This window comes from Myotis nattereri (genome assembly GCF_964212035.1).
Source record: "Myotis nattereri genome assembly, chromosome: 15".
In the NCBI taxonomy this organism is placed as follows: Eukaryota; Metazoa; Chordata; class Mammalia; order Chiroptera; family Vespertilionidae; genus Myotis; species Myotis nattereri.
Genome location: NC_138090.1, coordinates 44,791,920 through 44,815,377, shown reverse-complemented (window position 1 = coordinate 44,815,377; position 23,458 = coordinate 44,791,920). Strand labels below are relative to the sequence as shown.

Sequence of the window (23,458 nt, the reverse complement as noted above, 5' to 3'; positions counted from 1 at the left end):
ATGTGGAATGACCTTCCAGGCGCTTCCTGGCTTGGAGTGACAGGATGCCTAGTGGTGGAGACCGCAGACCTGCCAGAGAACCTATCTGGCACTGCCATTAACAAGGTGGATAGCCTTTGGGGCCACTTCTCCCTCTCAGCCTGTTTCCCCAACTATAAAGTGGAGATAGACATCGCTTCCTCGCTAGGTTGCTGTGAGGGTGACATTAAATTAACGCGACGTGTGTATGAAGTGTTAGGACAGCTCCTGACATCCAATCATACTTTCTCACCCACCAGTTGTTTTCCTGTTTTTGCCCAGAGAGGAAAGGGTCTGGCCCATGCACCTTTAACCTCCCTCTTCCACCCCATAGCAAAGTGGGGGGGGGGGGGGCACACTTCCCCCTGTTTCCGGGCGGGTCTCTGACTCAGCTCAGGGCACCCCCCTACCCTTGCCCAGCTCCCCAAACCGGTCAGGGCCCTTCTAAAGGGCTCATTAGAGGGGAGAGGCCCCGATCTGCATTCCCTTCTTCCTTTCAGGATTCCCAGGGTCTGGGCATTAGGGAGGCATTTATTCAAATGTGACCAAGACACCTGGCCCTCCCAGGGCAGGAATGGGGGCGCTGGAGGCAGGTTGGGTGGGGGGGGTCACATGCTGGGTTTTCCAAGGGCGGAGCCGGGATGCCCGGTGCTGTGGCTGCGGGCGGGGCAAGCTGGTCGCTCCCTCCTCCCTCAGGAGCTGTTGGACCTGTTGTGCCCCCCCCCCACTTCCGGGGAGGGAGACGGCAGCCTCTCTCCTCCCTCTGCCCAGCCACCTGTTTCGCAGGCAGTAACAACAGCGCCCAGAGTGCAGAGGGGAGCGCGCCGAATCCTGAGCCGGTGAGGGGGTCGGGGTGCCGGGCAGCAGGGGGCTGGAGGCTGGGCTTCCTGGGTCTGCGGGCCGGAGGAGGCTGGAGTTCGGGAATCTAGCTCCCAGGAGGAGCTGAGGTTCGGACTCCTGGTTTGGAGACGGAGACAGGAGCCCCGACTCCTGGGTCCCTGGATGAGATGGCATGGGCGCCGCTCTCTGCGTTGGGGTCAGAGCCAAGTCTACGAGGCTCCGGAGGGCAGGGGACGGGCGCCCGGACTCCTGAGTCCCCGAGGGAGAAGGAGATGGGGTCGCTGTGAGGTTGTCCGGGGCTGGGGGGCTGGGAGGCTGCTGGGAGGGTACAAGGCGCCACACCTGATAGACGGGAGAAACCCATAGGGGGCGAGCTAGGACCCGGACTCAGATTTCGGTCTCGCCTCCGGGGGCGTGGCGCCCTAGGAGCCAGCGAATCCCGCCTCTTAAAACGCCAGGCCACGCTCCGGAATGCTCAGTCGCATGCTTTGAACTCTTAGGTCTCGCCTGCTTGGAGCTCCTGAGCCCCGCCCCCGAACGCCGGGCCCCGCCCCCGAACGCCGGGCCCCGCCCCCGAACGCCAGGCCCCGCCCCCGAACGCCGGGCCCCGCCCACCTGCCGCAGCGCCACGGCCATGGGGACGCCGAGCGGCCCCAAGGAAGGGTCTCCCCCGCCGCCGCCGGTCCCAGAACACGATGTGAAGATTCAACCGCAGGGCGCACCCCAGGCCCGGGAGCACCCCAAGGGCCCCCGCCAGCTGGAGGCCCCCGAGGCCCCGGCGGAGCTTCCGAGCGGCCGAGGAGCTGAGCAGCAGGCGGAAGAAGAGGAAGAAGTGGGAGAAGGCAGCAGCACCGAGAGCAGCCGGGACGCGGTGAGGGGCCGGGAGGGCGGGACCTGGGGGACCCGGTAGGTGACAGTGGCAGCGAGAGACCGGTATGGAGAGACAGACAGACAGACGGCGGGGACGGTGAGAGCCCCAGAGCTAGGAAACTCCTGAGACTCAGACCGAGGGGGGGACAGGCACCTGCAGACCTGTGTGCAGAGACCAGATGGCAGAGACCCAGGGGCGGGGAGACGGGGAGACCAAGACCCCAAAGAGTCAGGGACACGGGCAGGCCAGAGAGAGCGTGACCCAGGGACAGAGACCCAGAGAGATGGGTCTAGAGAGAGACAGAAACCCAGACACAGGGCAGAGATGCTCAGAGAAACAGAAATAGAGACAGAAGCCTTGAGAGGGAGATACTCCGAGGAAGAGAAGTAGCAATTCAGAGACAGGATGGATACTGAGCGGGAGACAGGAAGCCCAGAGAAATGGGCGGGGGGGGGGGGGGGGTTAGGGTGTGTCTCAGAGAGACCTGGGGAGAGAGAGAGATATCCAGGGCCTAGGAGGGCTTGACACCCAGAGAATAGGACCTGGTTAGAGAAAAATAAACACCTTCCTTGGCTTGGCTCAGTACCCCCTTCTGGGACTGTGGGGGCCCCTGGGGCCTCCTCCTGGGGCCGGGTGGTCACCGGACCTGCACCCTCCCTTGAATAAAAGTGTGGTGGCTGAATTAGGCCACGGAGACCCCCGAGGGGTATGAGGTGGGGAACACACCTGTTTAATGACCGCTGGGGTCCGGGGCTCTCCACCTGACCACACACACCCTCTCCTATCAGGGGGAGGCCCCACCTCCTGAGCAGATCCCAGCCATGCCCCCCACACCCACCCTGTCTAAGGAAGGGGTGCGAGGGGTGGCGCAGCGGCTTCGAGGGCAGCAGCTGGAGGCCCTGACTCGAGTGGCCCTGATGGAGCAGCGAGTGAAGGAGCTACAGCGCCAGAAGAAGGAGCTGAGGATCGAGGTGAGGCTGCAGACTCCCGGGAAGCCTCCCAGTCCTTTCCTCCCAGGGGCTCCAACGCCGGGCCTCCAGCCCTCCCGCCCCAGCCCTCCGGCCCCAGCCCCTCCCGCCCCAGCCCTCCGGCCCCAGCCCTTGCCTTCTCTTTGCAGATGGAGGTGGAGGTGGCCCTGCTGCGGGGTGAGCTGGCCGGGGAGCGCGTGGCCGCCAGGCGGGAGGAGGAGCAGCTCCGGGCGCTGCTGGAGCAGCAGGTGGACACGGAGCAGGGCAGCCGGGAGCAGCGGGAACAGGTCTGTCTGTCATCCGATTCCCTCCGTGTCAGAAGGATATTCCTGGTGGGGTCCTGGGATCAGGGGCTCCTAGGACCAGGGTGACCCCTATTCCCCAAATGGTGATACTTGGGTGGGATGTGGGACTGTGGTGGAACAGAAGCCGCTCCTTACTGCCTCCCTGACGTAATGTTGGGGCCTCTTCCTTTGCCCCGCTCTCTTTGGTCTCTTACTGCCACACTGTGAAAAACATTAAACCAACAAAAAAAGAAGAGTCAGGTGGCCGCCATATTGGGGCACTTACTAGCTTCAGAGGTGATTAACTTTCATTCCTGTTTCATATCCCTCAATTTGCTTCCCCATCCCTAGTTTTGAAAGCCCATTCCAGGCATCATATTATTATTATTTTGTTAATCCTCACCCGAGGATATTTTTTTCATTGATTTTTAGGGAGAGTGGAAAAGAGAGGGAAAGACAGAGAGAAACATCGATGTGAAAGAAACACATCGATTGGTTGCCTCCTGCAGGAGCCCTGACCAGGGCCTGGGCTGGGAGGATTCTGCAACCAATGTACATGCCCTTGACCAGAATCGAACCCGGGACCCTTTGGTCCGTAGGCCAATGCTCAATCCACTGAGCCAAACTGCTAGGGCTATTTATTTTTAAAAAATTCATCTTTATTGTTGAAAGTATTACAGATGTTCCCCCACCTTTATTTTCCCATTGACCCCCTCTATCCTGCACCCACCCTACCCAGGCCTTCACCACACTATTGTCTGTGTCCACGGGCTATGCATATATGCATATAAATTTCCCAGTTAATCTCTCCCCACTCCCCCAGCCCTCCACCCCACCTTCCCTCTGAGATTCAACAGTCTGTTCCATGCTTCTGTGTCTCTGGATCTTTTTTGTCATCAGTTTGTTTTGTTCATTAGATTCCACATATGAGTGAGATCATGTGATACTTGTCTTTCTCTGACTGGCTTATTTCTCTTAGCATAATACTCTCCAGGTCCTTCCATGCTGTCTCAAAGGGTAAGCGATCCTTCTTTTTTACTGCTGCATAGTATTCCATGGTGTAAATGTACCACAGCTTTTTTATCCACTCATCTACTGATGGGCACTTGGGCTGTGTCCAGATCTTAGCTATATAAATTGTGTTGCTATGAACATAGGTTTGCATGCATTCTTTCTGATTGGTATTTTGGGTTTCTTAGGATATATTCCTAGAAGTGGGGTCACTGGGTCAGATGGCAGTTCCATATTTAATATTGTTTTATTTCCAGTTTTCATGTTTCCAGGTTGCCTCAAAAATGCCACTTGGCTGTTTGAATCAGGTCCCCAAAAGGGTTGTTTCACTTCAAATAGTCTCCACCTACTGCTGTTTTCCATATTATTTGGAGAAACCAGGTCTCTGTCCCTTGGTCAGGATGTGGTCGTGTCCTTTGCCGTGTTCCTCTTCCCGCAGCAGGTGGTGGGTTAGAGGACCAGGCTGATCAGATTCCCGTGCTCTTCCCGTGCGCCAGGTCAGGGGGCGTCACCTCTGGTCGTCCAGACTTCAGTGAGGTCACTCTGATCTCGTCCTAATAATCGTTTACCTAAAGGCTTTAACATCCATGCATTGGTGGTCATTGCTTGGACTGGTTAACACTATAGCTTAGAAAATGGTAACTTTGTAATCCTATCAGTTTTTCTCTTTGCCCTTATCTTGTATGTTGTAATTTCTTTGAGCTGGGTCCAGGCTCCTCATTCACCCTCAAAAAGCCTATATTTCTTCCAGCCCTGATTTCCCTCCTGTAATCTAGACCCGTGTCCTGCTTCTTAAGATACTGGTTCCTGGATGCACCTTCCTCCCTCAGACCCAGGAGTCCAGGCCCCCAGCCCCTCCTCCCTCAGACCCAGGAGTCCAGGCCCCCAGCCCCTCCTCCCTCAGACCCAGGAGTCCAGGCCCCCAGCCCCTCCTCCCTCAGACCCAGGAGTCCAGGCTCCAGCCCCTCCTCCCTCAGACCCAGGAGTCCAGGCTCCCAGCCCCTCCTCCCTCAGACCCAGGAGTCCAGGCCCCCAGCCCCTCCTCCCTCAGACCCAGGAGTCCAGGCCCCCAGCCCCTCCTCCCTCAGACCCAGGAGTCCAGGCCCCCAGCCCCTCCGCCCTCAGACCCAGGAGTCCAGGCCCCCAGCCCCTCCTCCCTCAGACCCAGGAGTCCAGGCCCCCAGCCCCTCCGCCCTCAGACCCAGGAGTCCAGGCCCCCAGCCCTCCTCCCTCAGACCCAGGAGTCCAGGCCCCTGGCCCCTCCTCCCTCAGACCCAGCAGTCTTGGCCCTTCTCAGTCACCATAACCAAAGCTGACCTCAGCGACGCCCTTTTCTACATTGTCCCTATCTCACCCTCCCTTCAGTCAGTCACCAGGTCAGAGTCCTGGACCTTGCTCTGCACACCTCTCTATCGTTCACACCCAAGCCTATCGGTCACCATGTCCGGTCCTTACTGTTCCCTGATCCTCTCTCTCTAGTCTGTCTCCTTTGCAACCCTCCTGCCCAGGCCCAGTGTAGGTCTCCTCTTCATTCTTGGAGGACTCATGAAGGAGCTGGTGTCCACCCCTTGAATCCATCTCCCAGAGATCCTTTCAGTCCTTCCACGGCTCCCCATTGCCCCAAGATAAAGGCTCCTTAGCCTGGTTGGCCAAACTGGACATGAGCTGTGCCCCCCTTCCACCGTGGTCTCCCACCATGCTCACTGTCTCTACTCCACCACATCTTCTGCCTCCCCGACCAGAGTTTGCCCCTAAACTTCCCATACGTTTCAACTTCATGGTGCATTTGCAACATGCTGTTCCCTCTGCCCAAAATGCCCTTCCAGCCCCCTCTAACTCCCCAGGTCTTAAATGCTGTCTGATTTTTGAGGCTCACCTTAAAGTCCTTACATCCAGGAAACCTTGGGTTACTCCAATAAAATTGCCCCGCCCCCTGGGTTCCCACAGTCTCTGCATTTCATGGCCGCCATTGCCTCAGGCGGTAACTGGTTGTGTCCCCACCTGGAGCCCAGGGACCAGGTCTCATCCCCCCTCTGGGTCCCAGGATCACTCACCCAGCATGGATGTGTTTTGCATTCATTCATTTCTTGAATAGCTGTTTGTATGATGCCTACTACTCTGGGTAGGCCAGTACAAGAGTGAACCAGACACACGGGGTCCTGCCCTCATGGAGCCGTCCCCGGGCAGGGAGGTCTGAGGTCCAGCCAGCCTGGCCCTTGCTGGCCTCCGTGTCTGTCCCTTGTGCTCAGGGGAAGATGACAAGCCTGGCTTTTCTTTCAGGAGCAGAGGCGGCTGAGCCAGGAGAGGGAGCGCGTGGAGGGTCTTCGCCAGAGACTTCGGGAAGCCCAGGGGCGGCTGGACTCACAGCCAGAGGACCAGCGTGAGCGGCTTCTGCAGAGCGTGCAGGAGGTGAGGGCCCCGTGGACCTTCCAGGCACCTCTTCCGCCTCAAGACCCAGAAGTACAGGCCTTCAGTACCCTCCTCCCCAGAGCCCCCGCAACCCCAGCACTCAAGTCTGGGTGCTCCTTGACCAGGAGTCCTGGCCCAGCCCCTTCCTCTCCTGAGCCCTGGGGGTCCAGCCCTTTTGCGTTTCTGCCCACAGATCAGGGAACAGCTGGATGTGGCCCAGCGTGCCTACGAGGACCTGGAGTTCCAGCAACTGGAGCGGGAGAGCCGGCGGGAGGAGGAGGATCATCGGGACGGCCCTGGCGTTGGGGCGCTGGACCCCAAGGTCCAGGAGCTTCAGGCCAGCGTGGCACAGCACAGGGTGAGCTGGGCTGGACTAGCCTGCCTCCCTCACGTCACCCGCTGGCTTTTCCACTCGTTTCTGGCCCTTTCTCTGTTTCCTGCCTGTGTCACTTCGCAGTAGTAACGACAATAGCTGATGTTTATTGAGCCTTTACTGTGTGCCGGGCACACAGTGACATTTCATGGGCGTTTAGTCATCGAATCCGTACAGCAATCCTAGGCGGCACAGCTTGTTTCCCCCCATTTTATAAATGAAGAAACTGAGGTTCAGGGTGTTCATGTAATCTTGTCCAAGGTCACTCTGTCTGTCAAGGTCAGAGCTGGGATTTGAACCTACTTGATCTTCACCACTGCACTCCATGCCTGTCAAACCCGAGTCCAGAAAGACCTCCGCCAGTCCTTTCTGGGCGCGTCACGTCCTAGGGGCTGACTAAGGCCGCTGGGAAAAGCAACGTGTCTGGTTCTGCTTAACACAAAGCTTCCTGCAGTTTCGGACGGCAGAGTTCTCCACCCCTGTGTCTGTGTGTCTTTCCTGTCTCTCTCTTTTCCTTTTCCTCTGTCTCACACAGCTCTGTCCATCTCGGTGCTGTTTCTGCCTTGTCTTCTTTCTCTGTATCTCTGTCTCTTGGGATCTGTCTGGGTCCTTCTTCCTGTATCTTCCGGTTTGTTTTCTGTTTGTCCCTTTCTCTCTCTGGCGACTCTCTCTGGGTCTCAGTGTCCCTTGGTCTCTCTGTATATCAAATCCTCCATCCCCTCTCTGGACACCCCCAAGGGAAGAAGGCACCAGGGAGCTTAACTCTGAGTCCTCCCAGCCCCTCCCAGGTCCCAGGGTCTCTGTTATGGGGTGGTTCTGTGGGAGCCGCTGGGGCAGCTGAGTAACGGGGGCCCTGGGGGGTCCTGCAGCGCCGGATTCAGGTGTTGGAGGAGCAGCTGAAGTCGCTGGGAGAGCAGATGGCAGCTGAGAGCCGGGGGCTGAGCCAGAAGAAGGAGGAGGCCCTTCAGGCCCTGACACAAGTAGGTGGCCCCCAGGCGGCCTGCCCCCCTCCCTGGGGCATCCATCGCCTCCCTGGGGCTGGGATGGCCCATTCTGCCTTGGAGGTGTGGCAGCCTGTGATGTGTTGCCTTCCCCTAGGAACGGAGCCGACTGCTTGAGCTGAATTGCTTCCAGGGAAGCCCTGGCGGAGACTTCTCTGAGCCCAGCCAGGCCCTCACCAAGGTATGGGGATGTCATGCACCCGTCAGCCCCTCCCCGACACCCTCCTCCCGTGGGAGCCAGGATTCTCGGCCTCTAAGCCCTTTTGCCCGTGGGCCTCAGGAATTTGGGTCCCCAGCTCCTCCTCCTCAGGGAACAGGCAGTCCGCCCACAGTCCTCACTCATGCTGGGAGACTGGACAGCAAGCCCCCAGTCCAGCCCTCTTGTGACTTTGGGCCTGTGTTTTTTCCACTGAGAAATGGGCTGGCGCTGGAGACCTTGGCCAGAGCATCCTGGAACTGGGGTCCTCTGCGGCCCCTCCAGCTCCTGCTCATCGTCACCCTCCCCCGCAGCTCCTGTTCACGCAGAAGACGGACCGCCAGCTGCTGGTGCTCCAGGACCCTGCTGCGCACACGGCTGCCTCTGCCTCTTCCTGCCTCTTCTCCGTTCACAGCTCCTTGCAGGTGCCTCCCCACCCCCCCGACACCCCCCTCCAATCCCACTGGACACTGTGTCTTTAGAACTCCCACTGTGGTGTTCTCTGCCACGGGGGCCAGGAAAGGTTGATCAAGGGGAGTTTCTAGTTTTAGTTTGATCAGTTTTATTTATTTATGTTTTCCTTCTGCCTAACCCCCATCCCTCCCCTGGAGAAATGGGAACATGTATGTGCACCCAGGAGTAAATTTTATTTTCTTTTCTATTATTTTTTAAAACGTTTTTCATTGATTTTTTTAGAGAGAAAGGAAGGGAGAGGGAGAGAGAGAAACATCGATTGGCTGCCTCTCTCACACACCCCACCCTGCTGCCACCAGGGATTGAGCCCGAAACCCAGGCATGTGCCCTGATGGGAATCGAACCAGTGACCCTTCAGTGCTCAGGATGACGCTCAACCAAATGAGCCACACCGGCCAGGGCTGGAATAAAGTTTAAAAGCATCAGAACAGGGCGTATTGATAAGAAGGCCGCCTCTCCCCACCCCACTGGCCCACAGCCCCTTCCCCAGAAGCAGCACAACTTCTTGTTTCTTGAGTATCCTTCCTTCCAGATCTTCTTCTTTTAAAAAATATACTTTTATTGATTTCAGAGAGGAAGGGAGAGGGAGAGAGAGATGGAAACATCAATGATGAGAGAGAATCATTGATTGGCTGCCTCCTGCATGACCCCTACTAGGGATCGAGCTCACAACTCGGTCATATGCCCTTGACTGGAATCGAACCCGGGACCCTTCAGTCCGGAGGCCAACGCTCTATCCACTGAGCCATACCAGCTAGGGCTTTTCAGATCTTCTTAAACGTGGGAGTCCCACCTTATTAATGGGACAAAGATTTTTGAATGGGTTGCGAGTGATTTTTTTAATGAAATAGAGAAGACGGTGGCAGAGGGTGGTGCCTGAGGTGGGGTGGAAGTTAGTGACAATAGTTTTGTTTCTGCTGTGTGGACATGGAGTTGGTAAAGCACTTAGAAATTGGTAGCTCTTGTTATATCATATAAAACTGTTTTTGCAGGAACGTGTGGATTAGTGACGGAGTTGGCTTTTGTTTTATAACTTAGTACTCTGTCATGGAGATGGTTTTCCGTTGATGTATTTAGAGCTGACTCACCATTGTTGATGACTAATAATAGCAATATGAACAGTAACAGCAATACTGATGACAGCTGATACTGACTGAGTCTTTGGCGTGTGCCAGACACTGTTTTAAATGCTTCACATGATTCACTCATTTGGTCTTGCAAAAACTCTATGAACGCCCTAACTGGTTTGGTTCAGTGGATAGAGCTTCGGCCTCTGGACTGAAGGGTCCCAGGTTCGATTCCGGTCAAGGGCATGTACCTTGGTTGCGGGCACATCCCCAGTAGGGGGCGTGCAGGAGGCAGCTGATCGATGTTTCTCTCTGGTAGATGTTTCTAACTCTCTATTCCTGTCCCTTCCTCTCTGTAAAAAATCAATAAAATATATTTTTTTAAAAAACTCTATGAAGTAGGTTCTTAGATCCATTTTAGAGGTGAAGAAGCTGAGGCAGAGAGGTGAAGTTACTTGACTAGCTGGCATGTGACAGGGCTGGGATTCGAACGGGGGCACTCTGTCCTCAGAGCTTGCACTCTCACCCACCCTGGGCTTCCATGCGGAAACAATTCTATTGTGTCTCTTTTTTTTAATCCCCACCCCAGGGTATGTTTTTATTTATTTTAGAGAGAGAGGAAGAGAGATAGAAACATCAATATGAGAAACACTAATCAGCTGCATGTCCTCTCCCCGCAACCCCTCCTGATGCCCTGACCGGGGATAGAACTCACAACCCTTTGGTCAGGAGATATGCTCCAACCAGCTCCAACCAACTGAGCCACGGGGCCAGGGCTGTCTTTGCTTTTTCTTTTTTCTTTCTTTTTTTTTTTTTTGAGTTTAGAGAGAGAGGAAGGGAGAGAGAGAAACATTGATATGAGAGAGCCCCATCGACTGGTTGTCTTCCGCACGTGCCCTGGACAGGGCTGGGGATCACAGACCAATGCTCTAATCCAGGGGTGGGCAAACTTTTTGACTCGAGGGCCACAATAGGTTCTTAAACTGGACCGGAGGGCCGGAACAAAAGCATGGATGGAGTGTTTGTGCGAACTAATATAAATTCAAAGTAAACATCATTACATAAAAGGGTACGGTCTCTTTTTTTTTTAGTTTTATTCATTTCAAACGGGCCGCCCGCGGCCACGGCTGCTCTAACCACTGAGCCAAACCGGTCAGGGCAAGGCAGTGTTTATTAACATACATTTCATTTTCAAAATTGAGCTATCAGCTGTCCAAGTGTGTATACATTTTTTGGGGGACACCCTGTATCTAATAAAAATATACTATTTCATCATGTGCTCAGAAGAACCCCCAAAAGTAGGTCCTGTTAACTGGGTCAAGGGTGAGCAGATAATGTCTGGGAAATGAACTTTCCAGATAGTTTCCGTGGAAGCCTGATAAAGGTGGAGTATCAGCTGGGTTGCCAGGCAACCGACTCAGAGTCAATAGGGCCCTTCTGAGTAAATTGCTTACCTATAAACACTTCCTGGGAAGCTGGGTCCATTCCTTTGGAGTTGTTTCCTGAGTTATGGGCCCCTGTGGACAAGAAGCTTCTAAGGCCAGGTGGGCCCTGTACCTGCTGAGGGGATCTCATACCCACCTTGCCCCTGGGTGTCATGGGGGGGGAGGGGGAGGGGATGTGTGGGGGAGGGCAGACACTCTTCTGTGTGCTTTGCACGAGGTCACTCGTTTGACCCTTGCATCAGCCACAGCGGGCAGTGGGTCGCCGCCCACTTTGCAGACGGGAAGGCTAGCCTGAGAAGGGAGGTGGCCTGCCAAGGTCACACACCCAGTGAGCGGCAGAGCCGGGTCTGAGCCGCGTCTGTCTGTGTCCGTGGCCTGTGCCTTTTGGAGGACGAGCGCTGCTAGGGATGCTTCGGGGTCCAGTGAGCACCGTCGTCAGCACTGGTTCGGAGGGAGCAACGGGGGCGCAGGGCACGCAGAGTCCAGGGAGTATCTCTTTCCTCAGCAGGTGAACAAACACAAGCAGATAAATGAATGTGCGATCAGCAGGGCCCTCCTCCTTGCCCCTTCTTCTCTCTCTCTCCCGAGTGCTAGTAGATCCTCAGATTCCGCCGGGTCTTCCAGGATCATGTCATGTCTAAGAGGACTGCCTCTGCTTGGGTTCAGATACCTGTCCTGCCACTTCCCAGCTGGCTGGACTTAGACCCGTCTCTGTGCCTCAGTTTACTTCGCTGCAAAATGGGCGTAATAACAGCACCCACTGGTTAATGGTTAAAGGCTTAGCGTGGGCCTGGCACAAAGTGGGTGCTCAGTGAATGTGGGCTGCGGGGACCCTGATTCCAATTACAGTGATTGGTTGTGTTACAATTATGAGCGCCCTTCCTCTCTCCACGTCCGCCCTCATCTCTGGTTTTGTGACCCTATACTGGCTTCCTGCTTCCTCACTGATGTCTCCGTCTTACGTTTTGTCTCCCAATAATCTATCCCTGACACAGCAGTCTTCCGACTTCAATCCTCCCCATCAAATGCCCCCAGTTGCCCCAGGGGCCTCCTCACCTTGGTCTGCCAGCCCCTGCCCACCTCTCCCCACCCTCCCCAGTGCTCGGCTCAGCTGCAGGAGCACTGACCAGCCAATACCTGTTCCTGTCTCAGCACCTTTGCACTTGGCCGATTCTCCCCTGGCCAGCCCGTATCCTTGGACCCTGGGTCAATGTCCAGAGGTTGGAAGGTGACCCTCTTTTAACCCTAATGGGAGGATTTATTTGTTGATTTTAGAGAGAGGAAGAGAGAGAGAGAGAGAGAGAGAGAAACATCAGTGTGAGAGAAATAACGATGTGGGAGAGCAACATCAATCACTTGCCTTCCATACACGACACTACGGGGGGTCGAACCCACAACCTTTTTCGGTGTACTGGGGCGACACTCTAACCTCCTGAGCCACACCGTAGAGCCAGGTTGCATTTAATTGTCATATTTATTTAAATATGTTTTTATTTTTATTATCTATTTAATTTTTTTGTTAATCCTCACCTGAGGTTATATAGTTTTCCATTGATTTTAATTTATTTTTATTTAAAAAATATTTTTATTGATTTCAGAGAGGAAGGTAGAGGGAGGGAGAGAGAGAAACATCAGTGATAAGAGAGAATCATTGATTGGCTGCCTCCTGCATGTCCCCTTCTGGGGATCGAGACCACAACCTGGGCATGTGCCCTGACTGGGAATTGAATCCTGACCTTCTGGTTCATAGGTTAACACTCAACCACTGAGCTAGGCTGGCCGGGCTCCATTGGTGTTTAGACATAGTGGAAAGAAAGGGGAGAGACAGAGCAAAAGAAACATTGGTGTGAGAGAGACGCATCGATTGGTTGCTTCTTGCAGCACCCCGACCAGGGCCGGGGATTGAGCCTGCAACCAAGGCATGTGCCCTTGATCGGAATCGAACCTGGGACCCTTCAGTTCGAGGGTCGACTCTCCAATCACTGAGCTAAACCTGCTAGGGCTTTATTGATTTTAGACAGAGAAGAAAGGAGAGGGAGAGATAGAAACATTGATGAGAGAGAAATATCAACTGCCTCCTGCACGCCCCCCTATTTCCCTCCCCCACTCCCCCCACTCCCCCCCCTCCCCCCCACTGGGGATTGAGCCTGCAACCCAGGCATATGCCCTGCCTTACTTATTTTTTTTTAAAGTGAACATTCCCCTCATTCAGAGTTCAAAGGGCATTGGAGGTTATGCAGAGAAAAGGCTCTTCCGCTATTATTTCCGTCCATTCAGGTCATCTGCTGGGGGCGGCTGGGGTGACCAATTTCTCTGTCTTCTTGGGGATGTTTGTGTTTACACATTCTGTCATGTATACACTCTCCCCCTCTTTGTGCATAGATATGTCAACTTCACCCTGCTCTGTGCTTGCTTTTTTTTGTCAATCCTCACCCGAGGATATTTTTCCATTGATTTTTAGGGAGAGAGGAAGAGAGAGGGAAAGACAGAGAGAAATATCTATGTGAGAGAGACACATGGATTGGTTGCCTCCTGCATGTGCCCCGACCAGGGCCCCGGCCAGGGAGGAGCCTGCAACCTAGGTACATGCCCTTGACTGGAATTGAACCTGTGACCCTTGGGTTCGCAGTACGGCGCCTTATCTGACAAGCCAAGCCAGCTAGGGCCTGCTCTATGCTTTTACCTTGGAGGTTATTTTCTCTCTGGATATAAAGAGCATCCCCCCTTTTACTATATGGACTGCAGACTTTTCCGTGGTGCAGAAGATCCCTGGTTTATTTCCCCTGCCCCACTCTGTGGCACTGTGGTGGCCTCCCGGCTTCTGAGGGGAATGACCTTGAACTCAGGTCATTTTGCATACGTATGAGGATGTCCATATGATATAATCCTACAAGTGGAACTGGAGCTCAAAGATGTATGCATTTGTCATTAAAAAAAATAAAAGAGCCAAATTGGCCTCCATAAAGGTTGTTCCAATAGAACCCTCTGCCCTCTCCCCCCCGCCCCCCCAATTTGTGGGAGAGTGTCTGGGTTTCCCACGTGCCCGAACACAGTGGGTTTTTTCTTTATAGTTTTATCAGGATATAATTCACACACCATACAATTCACGCAGTTAAAAAGTATAATTCAGTGGCTTTTAGTATATTCAGAGTTGTGCAACCATCGCCACAACTTCAGGGCATGTCCATTACCCCAGAAGAAACCCAGACCCCTTAGCCATCACCCCTCAGTTCCCTCTCTTCCCCAGGTCCCTGGCAACCCCTAACCTACTTCCTGTCTATGGATTTGCACATTCTGGACATCCCGGCGTGGGGTCCTCTGTGACTGGTCGCTCACTCGGCATCATGTGCAGGGTAGCTTTTTGATCTGTGCCTGATAGATGGTGGTTTTACTCGTCAGTCAGGCCTCTGACTTCCGGTTGAGATTGAGCATCTTGTGTGTTTTCAGGGCTCCATCGGCCTCCAAAGGAATGGAAGCCTGTCCCGGAAGAGGGGAGAGAGATTGAGCCAGAGGGGATCCCCCCGACCTCTGTCCCTCCATTGTACTGGTGAGGACCCCCTCTCCCGGCATACCCTCCCCCCCTTCCTGCAGCACAGGATGGAGGAACTTGGCTTGGATGCCTGTTGGGGCGGAAGTGGAGGGAGTGGACAAGGGAGAATCCCAGCCTCCTAGCCCCACCTCTCCTCCCCCAGGATCCCTGGAGGCCTCAGCCCTCCCACCAGCAGCAGGAGACTCTGGGAGACACCCACTCTATCAGCTGCTGAACTGTGGCTCTGGGAATAGGTGAGACATCCCGGAGAAGGTGGGAAGATGGGGGGAAGAGGCAGGGCCTCTGTAACCTGCCCTGGCCTCTGTCCCCTCCTCCTAGCTGTGGGGCGCTCTACCCAGACATCGCCCGCATGGAGCGGCTCCTGCAGCAGGCTGTGGCGGAGCGGGAGCGGCTGCTCAAGGCCAGGGTGAGACCCCAGACCCGCCTGATTAGGGTCAGGAGATTCAGTCCCACCTCTTCCCTCTGACCCAGGAGTCCAGGCCCCAGCCCCTCCTCCCTCAGACCCAGGAGTCCAGGCCCCCAGCCCCTCCTCCCTCAGACCCAGGAGTCCAGGCCCCCAGCCCCTCCTCCCTCAGACCCAGGGGTCCAGGCCCCCAGCCCCTCCTCCCTCAGACCCAGGAGTCCAGGCCCCCAGCCCCTCCTCCCTAAGACCCAGGGGTCCAGGCCCCCAGCCCCTCCTCCCTCAGACCCAGGAGTCCAGGCCCCCAGCCCCTCCTCCCTCAGACCCAGGAGTCCAGGTCCCCATCACCTCCTCCCTCAGACCCAGGAGTCCAGGCTCCCAGCCCCTCCTCCCTCAGACCCAGGAGTCCAGGCCCCCAGCCCCTCCTCCCTCAGACCCAGGAGTCCAGGCCCCCAGCCCCTCCTCCCTCAGACCCAGGAGTCCAGGCCCCAGCCCCTCCTCCCTCAGACCCAGGAGTCCAGGCCCCCAGCCCCTCCTCCCTCAGACCCAGGAGTCCAGGCCCCAGCCCCTCCTCCCTCAGACCCCGGGGTCCAGGCCCCCAGCCCCTCCTCCCTCAGACCCAGGAGTCCAGGCCCCCACCCCTCTCCTCCCTCAGATCCAGGTCCAGTACATTTCCCCCCCAGATCTTATTGGTTAGTATCATCATTGACTCCTTCCTGAACCCACAGGAAGGAACAAGAAGGACCACAGAAGGTTCCTCAGGCCCCGCTGTTCCTGCCATAATGGTCAGTCTCCTACCCTCGCCCTACCTGTCCCCTGCTCCTTTTCGCCCCCTGGCCTCTGCCCTTTCTTACCTCACCTTTTCCTCTCCAGGGGCACAGAAACGTTTCCTGGGCTTGGCAAGGGAAGGGGAGCTAAAAAGACGTAGCTTGTTCCCATTGTGATTGTCTGTACCCACAGGCAGTTGTCCTGGGGCACCGTGTCCACTTCCCTGTCCCTCACTTTCCTCTCCTGTGAGTGGGTGACTGTCAGCAGTTACTGCCAAATGAGGGCAGCTACATCCTGGGTCGTTTAAAAGTCATTTAAAATTTTGTGGGTTTTTTTTGTTTATTTTTGGTTCTTTTAAAATACTGTTCATTGTAGAACTATTCAGGCATATGCCAAAGTAGAGAGCATACACCCCCAGATGCGCACCACGCAGCTTCAGCGATGAGCAGTGTTGAGTCTTGTTTTGGTTGCCAGCTTTGTTGACTGACCCCACACCGACTTCCCACTCTGCAGTGGAATATTTTACATCCAATTGCAGATATCCTATCCTTTCACCCATTCCTCCCTGTGTATCTCCAATATATAAGTATTTTTTAACATAAAAATCCCAGTCATTACTTATCAAGACTATTAATTCTGTGGCATCCTAATACCTGGTCCATATTCACATTCCCCTAATTGTCTCCAAAGTATCACCGGGACTGTGGTTATTTCCATCTGGATCCAAACAAAGTCCTCACAATACATTTTTTAAATGTCTCAAATTGCTAAGATTAAAAGTCCTCTCTTTCCACTTTTTAAAAAAATCTTCACTTGAGGATACGTTCTTTTACTAATTTTAGAGAAAGAGGAAGGTGGGGGAGAGAGAGAGAAACATCAGTGTGAGAGGAACATTGATCAGTTTCCTCCTGCACACGCCCTGACTGGACTCGAACCTGAAACCTAGGCATATGCCCTGACCGGGAATCAAACCCATAACCTTTTGGTGTATGGATGACACTCCAACCAACTGAGCCACCCAGCCAGAGCCCCACTTTTTAAAAAAGTATATATAATATATACTTTTATATGTATTATATATACATTTTTTTAATTGACTGCAGAGAGGAAGGGAGAGGGAGGGAGAGAGAGAGAGAGAGAGAGAGAGAGAGAGAGAGAGAGAGAGAGAGGAGAGAGAGAGAAACATCAATGATGAGAGAGAATCATTGATTGGCTGCCTCCTGCATGCTTCCTACCGGGGATCGAGCCCACAACCAGGGCATGTGCCCTGACTGGGAATCAAACCCTGACCTCCTGGTTCATAGGTCAGTGCTCAACCACTGAGCCACCTCAGCCGTGCCCCACTTTTTTTGTTGTTGTTGTTAATCTTCACCTAAAAATATTTTTCCATTGATTTTTAGAGAGAGTGGAAGGGAGGGAGAGAGGCAAAGAGAGAGACACCTTGATGTGAGAGACACATCGATTGGTTGCCTCCCACGTGGGCCCCCACCTGGGCCGGGATGGGGCCTGTGACTGAGGTATATGCCCCTGACCGGAATTGAACCCAGGACCCTTCAGTCCGTGGACCGACGCTCTATCCACTGAGCCAAACTGGCTAGGGTCCCACTTTTTTTTTTTTTTTTAAATGCCATCTTTTAATGGGAAAAAATCGAGTCTTTTATCTTGTAGGGTTTCTCACACTCTGGATTTAGCTGCGAGGCTCCGTATTAAAAGGATACGTTGACCTCTGCGTTAATACATTTCTGTTGTAAAGAAGGCGACAGGGTGGGGAAAGTGAAGCTCTCCCTCGAGCCCGCCTCCCGTCGCGGCTGCGGGCTGCGGAGGCGCAGGTGTTTTCTGCGGTTAAAGAGCCTTAGAATTTTCTTACACTTTCCCACGTTTTGTGAACTTACTTTTCCTGGAAGTGAGCACATCGTTCCCAGCCTGCTTTCTGTTTTCCCAGCCATGGGTGCTTTCCTTCCACATTTCTCCTCCGTTGATGGGTGGCAGCAGTGACCAAAGTGATAACCCCTGCCCTCGGGGAAGCTGGCGTTTCTTGGGAGGGGGACAGCCAGGAAGCCGCAGGTGTCATTAAAATAAGGTGCCTGTCGGCTGATAAGAGCCAGGGAGTAGATAGAGCCCGAGGCGTGGCAGAGCCACAAGCTCCAGCTCATTAAAAATGAAGGCCCTGCTTCGTGGCCGCATCACTTATTAACTACAGTGTCCCTGGGTTCGCACTAAAAGGAGAATCACCCGGTGGGAGAGCCTGACAGAAGCAGCCCCAGGGGGAGGGTGCTGGTGACCCCGAGTTCAGTTCAGGGAAACAGGCTCTGAGAGGGGCAGGAGTTCTGGGCTGACACAGGTGGGCAGGGGGGAGTCGGGAGTCCCGAGCCCATCGGCTCTCCTGCATCAGGGCCGACTCCACCACGTCCTACCTGGGTGGGTCACCTCCTTTCTATGGGAACAAGAATGGGTGGTTTGGAGAGGAACCGAGGTGACGGCTGAGATCACTCAGTACAGCGCTGGACGCACTGGGGGCCGTCCGTACACATTGGTGATCTGTAGTATGACTCTGGATTGGGCGACATGACCCGTACGCTTCCAGGCCCCAGCGGGTGTCCTTTTAACTGTCCCTGCCCCTCCTGTGCATTCTCCCTGCTTCTCTTCATTTCCCCGCTCTTCTCCTGCTCGCTTTCCCTGTCTCCATCCTCGGGGTCCCATCTGTTTCTCACCCCTTCTTGCTCGGGCCTCGCTTTCGTCTTCTCAGCCCTCGATACTCAGAGCGTGGTCTGTGGACCAACAGCATTAGTGTTCCTGGGGCTTGTTAGACGTGCAGAACCTCACCCCACCCCAGACCCCACCTGGGATGACTGAGTCTGAGGTTGCCTGTTAACAAACGCCCCCGTGGCTCTGCTTACACGCTGGGCTTAGCCATGCCCAGAGCCTCATGACTACAGGGTCATTTCAGTCTCTGCAGGGATCATTCGGGAAGAGGAGGTCTGATGGGCTGGGCCTGGGAACAGTAGAAACTTTCGTGGCCTGAATTTAATTCTTCTCCCCTTCCTGGCCACGGGAGACGACCACTGCCTGGGAGTCCCGTCTTGCTCAGCTCTGGCTGTGTGACGTGGGCGTAGTGACAACCTCTCCGAGTCTTGGTTCTTTAAAAGGGGGATAAAGCCCTGGACAAGTAGTCCAGTGAGTTAGAGCATCGTCCCAGTACACCAAGGTGGTGGGTTCGATCCCCAGGCAGGGCACATACAAGAATCACTGGCGAATGCATAAGTAAGGGGAACAACAAATCTATGTTTCTCTTCTCTACTGAAAAAAAAAAAACAAAACAAAAATGGGGATGATAATGTGTTTACCCCCAGAGGGTTTGAGTGGGCAGGGGAGTTACCCCTATAACGTGCTCAGCATAGGGAATAGTCACTGATTTAATCACAACAACAACAATAATGGAACCCGTGCTCTTGTTTATTGATCACTTGCTGTTTGGTCCCTGGTTTGCAGGGCGGAATATGGGGGTCCCTGTGGAGACCCTCACCGAGGGGTCCCTCACTCTCTGACGTGCCTTTGGTGTTTCAGGGTGAGCTGTTAGGTCTTGAAACCCTGGGTTCCGGTCCCAGCTCTGCCCCCTGAGCTCTGGGTGACTTCAGGTAGATTACTTCATCGCTGTACCCCCGTTTGCTCCTCTGTAATATGGGACTCATAGTAGCCCTGTCCCAGGGGCGGCAGTGGGGAGTCAAGGAGTTGATGCTGGTACATCTCTGGCAGTTTCATAGTCAATAAATGTAGCTGTCAGGTTCATCATTATGATTGTCATTTAAAAAATATATTTTTATTGATTGATTTTAGAGAGAGGAAGGGAGAAAGAGAAACATCGATTTGTTGTCCCACTTATTTTTAAAAAATATATTTTTATTGATTTCAGAGAGGAAGGGAGAGAGAGAGAGAGAGAGAGAGAAACATCAATGATGAGAGAGAATCATCAATAGGTGCCTCCTAACCGCCCCCTACTGGGGATCGAGCCAGAAATCCGGACATGTGCCCTGACCGGGAATTTGAGCCATGACCTCCTGGTTCATAGGTCAATGCTCAACCACTGAGCCACACTGGCTGGGCTCATTGATTGATTCTTGTATGTGCTCTGACCCGGGATCAAAGCCACGACCGTGGCATATGGGGACCACATTCTAACCAACTGGTCATTGTTAATAATACTGTTCAACGGCTGTAACAGGCCTTGCATGTGTGCAGCTGTGACCAGCTTCCCTGTGGGCTCCAGGCTTCAGGCCTCGATCCTGACCCCATGCTGCCCCCTTCGCTTCTTTCCCAGGCCCCGCCCACGCTCCCGCCCCGCCCTCCTGTCCCTCGGGTCTTGGATCTCCGGCAGCACCTGGAACGCTGGGGCCACAACCCCGAAAACTGCCCACATGTCCAGGTGTCTGGGGGCTGCTGCCGCGGGGCCCTGGTGAAGATGGGTGGCCGCATCAAGACCTGGAGGAAGCGGTGGTTCTGCTTTGACCGCCAGGCCCGCCGTCTGGCCTACTACTCCGGTAAACAGCCTGGTGCTGTGGGCCCCAGGGTCCTGGGACAGCACACTCGGGGGCCTTCCCCCCAGACACCTAGGGGTCCCAGCCCCCACCCCCCTTCTCTCTTGGGCCCATGGGTCTGGATCCCCAGGACCCAGGAGTCTAGACCCCCCCACTCCCCACTCCCCCCAGGGCCCAGGAATTTGGTCCCTACTCCTTCCTAACCAACCACAACTCAGGCGTCTGGACTCCCACCTCCCCCAGGACCCAGGAGTCCAGATCGCCACCCTCTTCTTCCTCCTATGGAAAGCCAGCCTCAGTCACATGGATCAAGTTTTGTACAGGTCTGGGTCCCAGACCCCATTTTCCTAAGATACCCAGGAGGAGTCAGACCCACATTTTCATTCCCCCCCTCTCCCCCATCACCAGGAGTCTAGGCCCCTCTCGGTTTTCCTGTAGGGGAACCGGACCTCTCCGTGAGTGTCAGGGACCAAGGCATTGAGGGACCTGGGATTCCAACCCCATTCACTAGTCTTGTCCAGCCTCCCCACCAGTTTCCCATTTAGCACCAACATTCATTCACCCTCCAACTCTAGACTTGGGCCCAGTGACCCCCACCCTGCCCAGCACACGCGCGCACTCACGCACACACACACACACACACACCCCTCACTAGCTCTGTTTCTTCCCTACCCCCCTCTGTCAGATAAAGAAGAGTCCAAGCTCAAAGGCGTCATCTACTTCCAGGCCATCGAGGAAGTCTATTATGACCACCTACGCTGTGCTTTCAAGGTGAAGTCCCGCTTGCTCCTACCCTGTCCTGGTCTGAGCCCCGGCAGTCAGGCCTTAGCTAGTCCCCGGGAAAGGCCCTCCACAGCCCCCACTGTCGGGGTACTCCGTCCAGAACAGGGGATCAAACAGGTCATTTCACTGCAGGGGCCAAACATTAAGAGTGCACTCTCTGGCTCTCAGCCACTGTTACTTTCCTTGGAGCAAAAGATTTAGAGCAGCAGTTCTCAACCTGTGGGTCGTGACCCCTTTGGGGGTCGAACGACCCTTTCACAGGGGTCGCCTAAGACCATCGGAAAACACATATATAATTACATTACGATTCATAACAGTTGCAAAATTACAGTTATGAAATAGCAACGAAAATAATTTTATGGTTGGGGGTCACCACAACATGAGGAACTGTATTAAAGGGTCGCGGCATTAGGAAGGTTGAGAACCACTGATTTAGAGCAAAAATTTGGCAAACTGATGCGAAGCTGGAGATACATTACTGAAGACGCAGGGTGAGGGCTGGGGCAGCCTGGGAGCATCTAGGAGACAATGGCTTCAGCTTCGGTCCAAAGTTGCCAGATGGGAATGGGCCCCATATCACATCATTTCTTTTTTCTCCTAGAGGACTCAGGAATTCAAATGTTTATGACAGTGCAGAGCCACCCGATTTAAATATTGGGAACTGGTCCAGTGTGTAGAAATAGGTGGGGAAAGCAACCAGTTGGGACATCAGGGAAGTGACTAACTTCCTTTTGCCAGCGCTAGTTTTCTCACCTGAAAGATGAGCACACTTCAGCCCATTTCCTCAGAGGTCAGAAGGCTAAAGTCAGGTGATGGATGTAAGGGACTTACTGAATTCGGGTTTGGCAGTGAATGGGTTGTGGAACACACCAGCTTTCCCCAGTTACAAACCAGGGAGACCTACATTTAGGAGAGGGGAAATCTGAATGCTTAGATTTCTAATATAGGAAAAGTTAGGGATTCCTCCTTTTAAATTCCTCTCTCCCCAGATTCTAAGCCCCTCAGATGTGTTAATTCATCTAATCCTCACAACCCAGTGAGGTAGGCAGCATTATTTAGGAAGGCGGATGGGGAAACAGATTCTAAATAACTTGTCCGATGCCACCCAGCCTGTCCAAGTCCCAGGGCTGGGGTTCCAGCATGCATGCTCCCTTAACCACCTCCACTCCACTTCTCCCAGAGCCCCAACCCGCGCCTGACTTTCTGCGTCAAAACCTATGAGCGCCTTTTCTACATGGTGGCACCCAGCCCCGAGGCCATGCGGATTTGGATGGACGTCATCGTGACCGCGGCCGATGAGAACCACGTCCCCTGAGCGGCACCACCCTCTTGGGGGGGGACGACCAGCGAGGCCCCGCCCACTCCGGGAGCCTGGCCCCGCCCCTTTGGAACTCCGCTGGGAATTCTGCCGGCGCCGCGCTCTGCTGGCCTGAGCCGCGCTGTTCTTCCTGGGCTGCAGGTGCCTTCCCCGGACGGACTGACGGACCGGACGGACGCCGGGAAGCCAGCCCTGGGGCCCTGGGGCCCTGTCGCTGGCAGGAGGAAGATTGCGGGGGCGGGAAGGAACTATTTATTGGTGCTCCTGTATATCGAATTAAACATGGAGGAAAAATTGGTGGTTGTTTATTCCAACCCAGGCCTTTGTGCCCCTCGGCCCCTTAGGCAGGTCATCCGAGTTATAGGTCCCTCTGAGAGCCAAGTATCCCGCAGCCGTTCTCTCTTTAAAAATGGAGGCTGTCAACTAAGGTCAGGCTGGAGGAGGGGCGTGGAGAAGCATGGGTTCTTAACCTGGGGGATTTTATTTTTATTTTATTTTTTTAGTTGAGGGCCCACCTGCTTCCACTCTTTTTGATTTGACTGGGCTCTTGGCAATTACTAGGCGCTCCTAGGCTCCTGCCCTCCAGGCCTTGGCACATGCTGTTCCCTCTGCCCTGCCCTAACCAGCTAGCTCCTCATTCTTCAGGGCTTAGTTGGGAGGCTGGTCCTGACTGCCAGGCTGGGTCGGGCACCCCTTGGAGCTCCCCTGTCCCGTCCCTGCACACCTAGGTTATCACGGGTGATGGGTTTATGTCCTTACAGACGGGGAGCTCCATGAGGGCAGAGCCAGGGCTGTACTGGTCACTGCAGTGTCCTCAGCACCGTGGGGCACATTTCATTCCGTGAAAGTGAAACAAAACCAAACCAAAACCCCAACTTCCCTTTCACTGCTTGGTTGTTATATATACTGTTGCTTTTGCTTCGACAGCTTTCCCCACTCCACCCAATTTGTACTCATCATTTCAGTTTTAGCTCAGATGTTTCCTTCTCCAGGGAGCCCTCCCTGATTCTCGAGGCTGAGTCAGATGGTTCCTCTGGGCTTCCCATCCCAGCTCTGATCACTCATCACAGCCTGACTGCTCCGGGTCATCACTGCTGAGGAGTGTCTCCGAGCTGGATGGGAGCCCCGGAAGGCGAGGACGGGGCTGTCT

At 54.5% G+C, this 23,458-nt stretch overlaps 1 protein-coding gene across 1 annotated transcript; it reads left to right on the top strand.

Annotated features, from left to right (window-relative positions):
- Positions 1 to 744: 744 nt before the first annotated feature.
- Positions 745 to 22,597, top strand: PHLDB3 (pleckstrin homology like domain family B member 3). The gene is made up of 16 exons (XM_081108719.1): positions 745 to 857; positions 1,359 to 1,729; positions 2,518 to 2,700; positions 2,847 to 2,984; positions 6,273 to 6,401; positions 6,595 to 6,759; positions 7,644 to 7,754; positions 7,873 to 7,956; positions 8,286 to 8,396; positions 14,405 to 14,504; positions 14,650 to 14,740; positions 14,826 to 14,913; positions 15,636 to 15,692; positions 19,991 to 20,210; positions 20,893 to 20,978; positions 22,171 to 22,597. The coding sequence occupies exons 2-16, from the start codon at positions 1,493 to 1,495 to the stop codon at positions 22,303 to 22,305; spliced, it is 1,935 nt and encodes a 644-aa protein (XP_080964845.1). The 5' UTR covers positions 745 to 857; positions 1,359 to 1,492; the 3' UTR covers positions 22,306 to 22,597.
- The last annotated feature ends 861 nt before the right edge of the window (positions 22,598 to 23,458 follow it).

Bases quoted from the DNA above. Each gene is read 5' to 3' on its own strand.
- PHLDB3 (XM_081108719.1), top strand. From the start codon at position 1,493: ATGGGGACGCCGAGCGGCCCCAAGGAAGGGTCTCCCCCGCCGCCGCCG. The intron at 7,755-7,872 runs GTAGGTGGCCCC...GCCTTCCCCTAG, and splicing joins CCCTTCAGGCCCTGACACAA to GAACGGAGCCGACTGCTTGA. The intron at 14,505-14,649 runs GTGAGGACCCCC...CTCCTCCCCCAG, and splicing joins TCTGTCCCTCCATTGTACTG to GATCCCTGGAGGCCTCAGCC.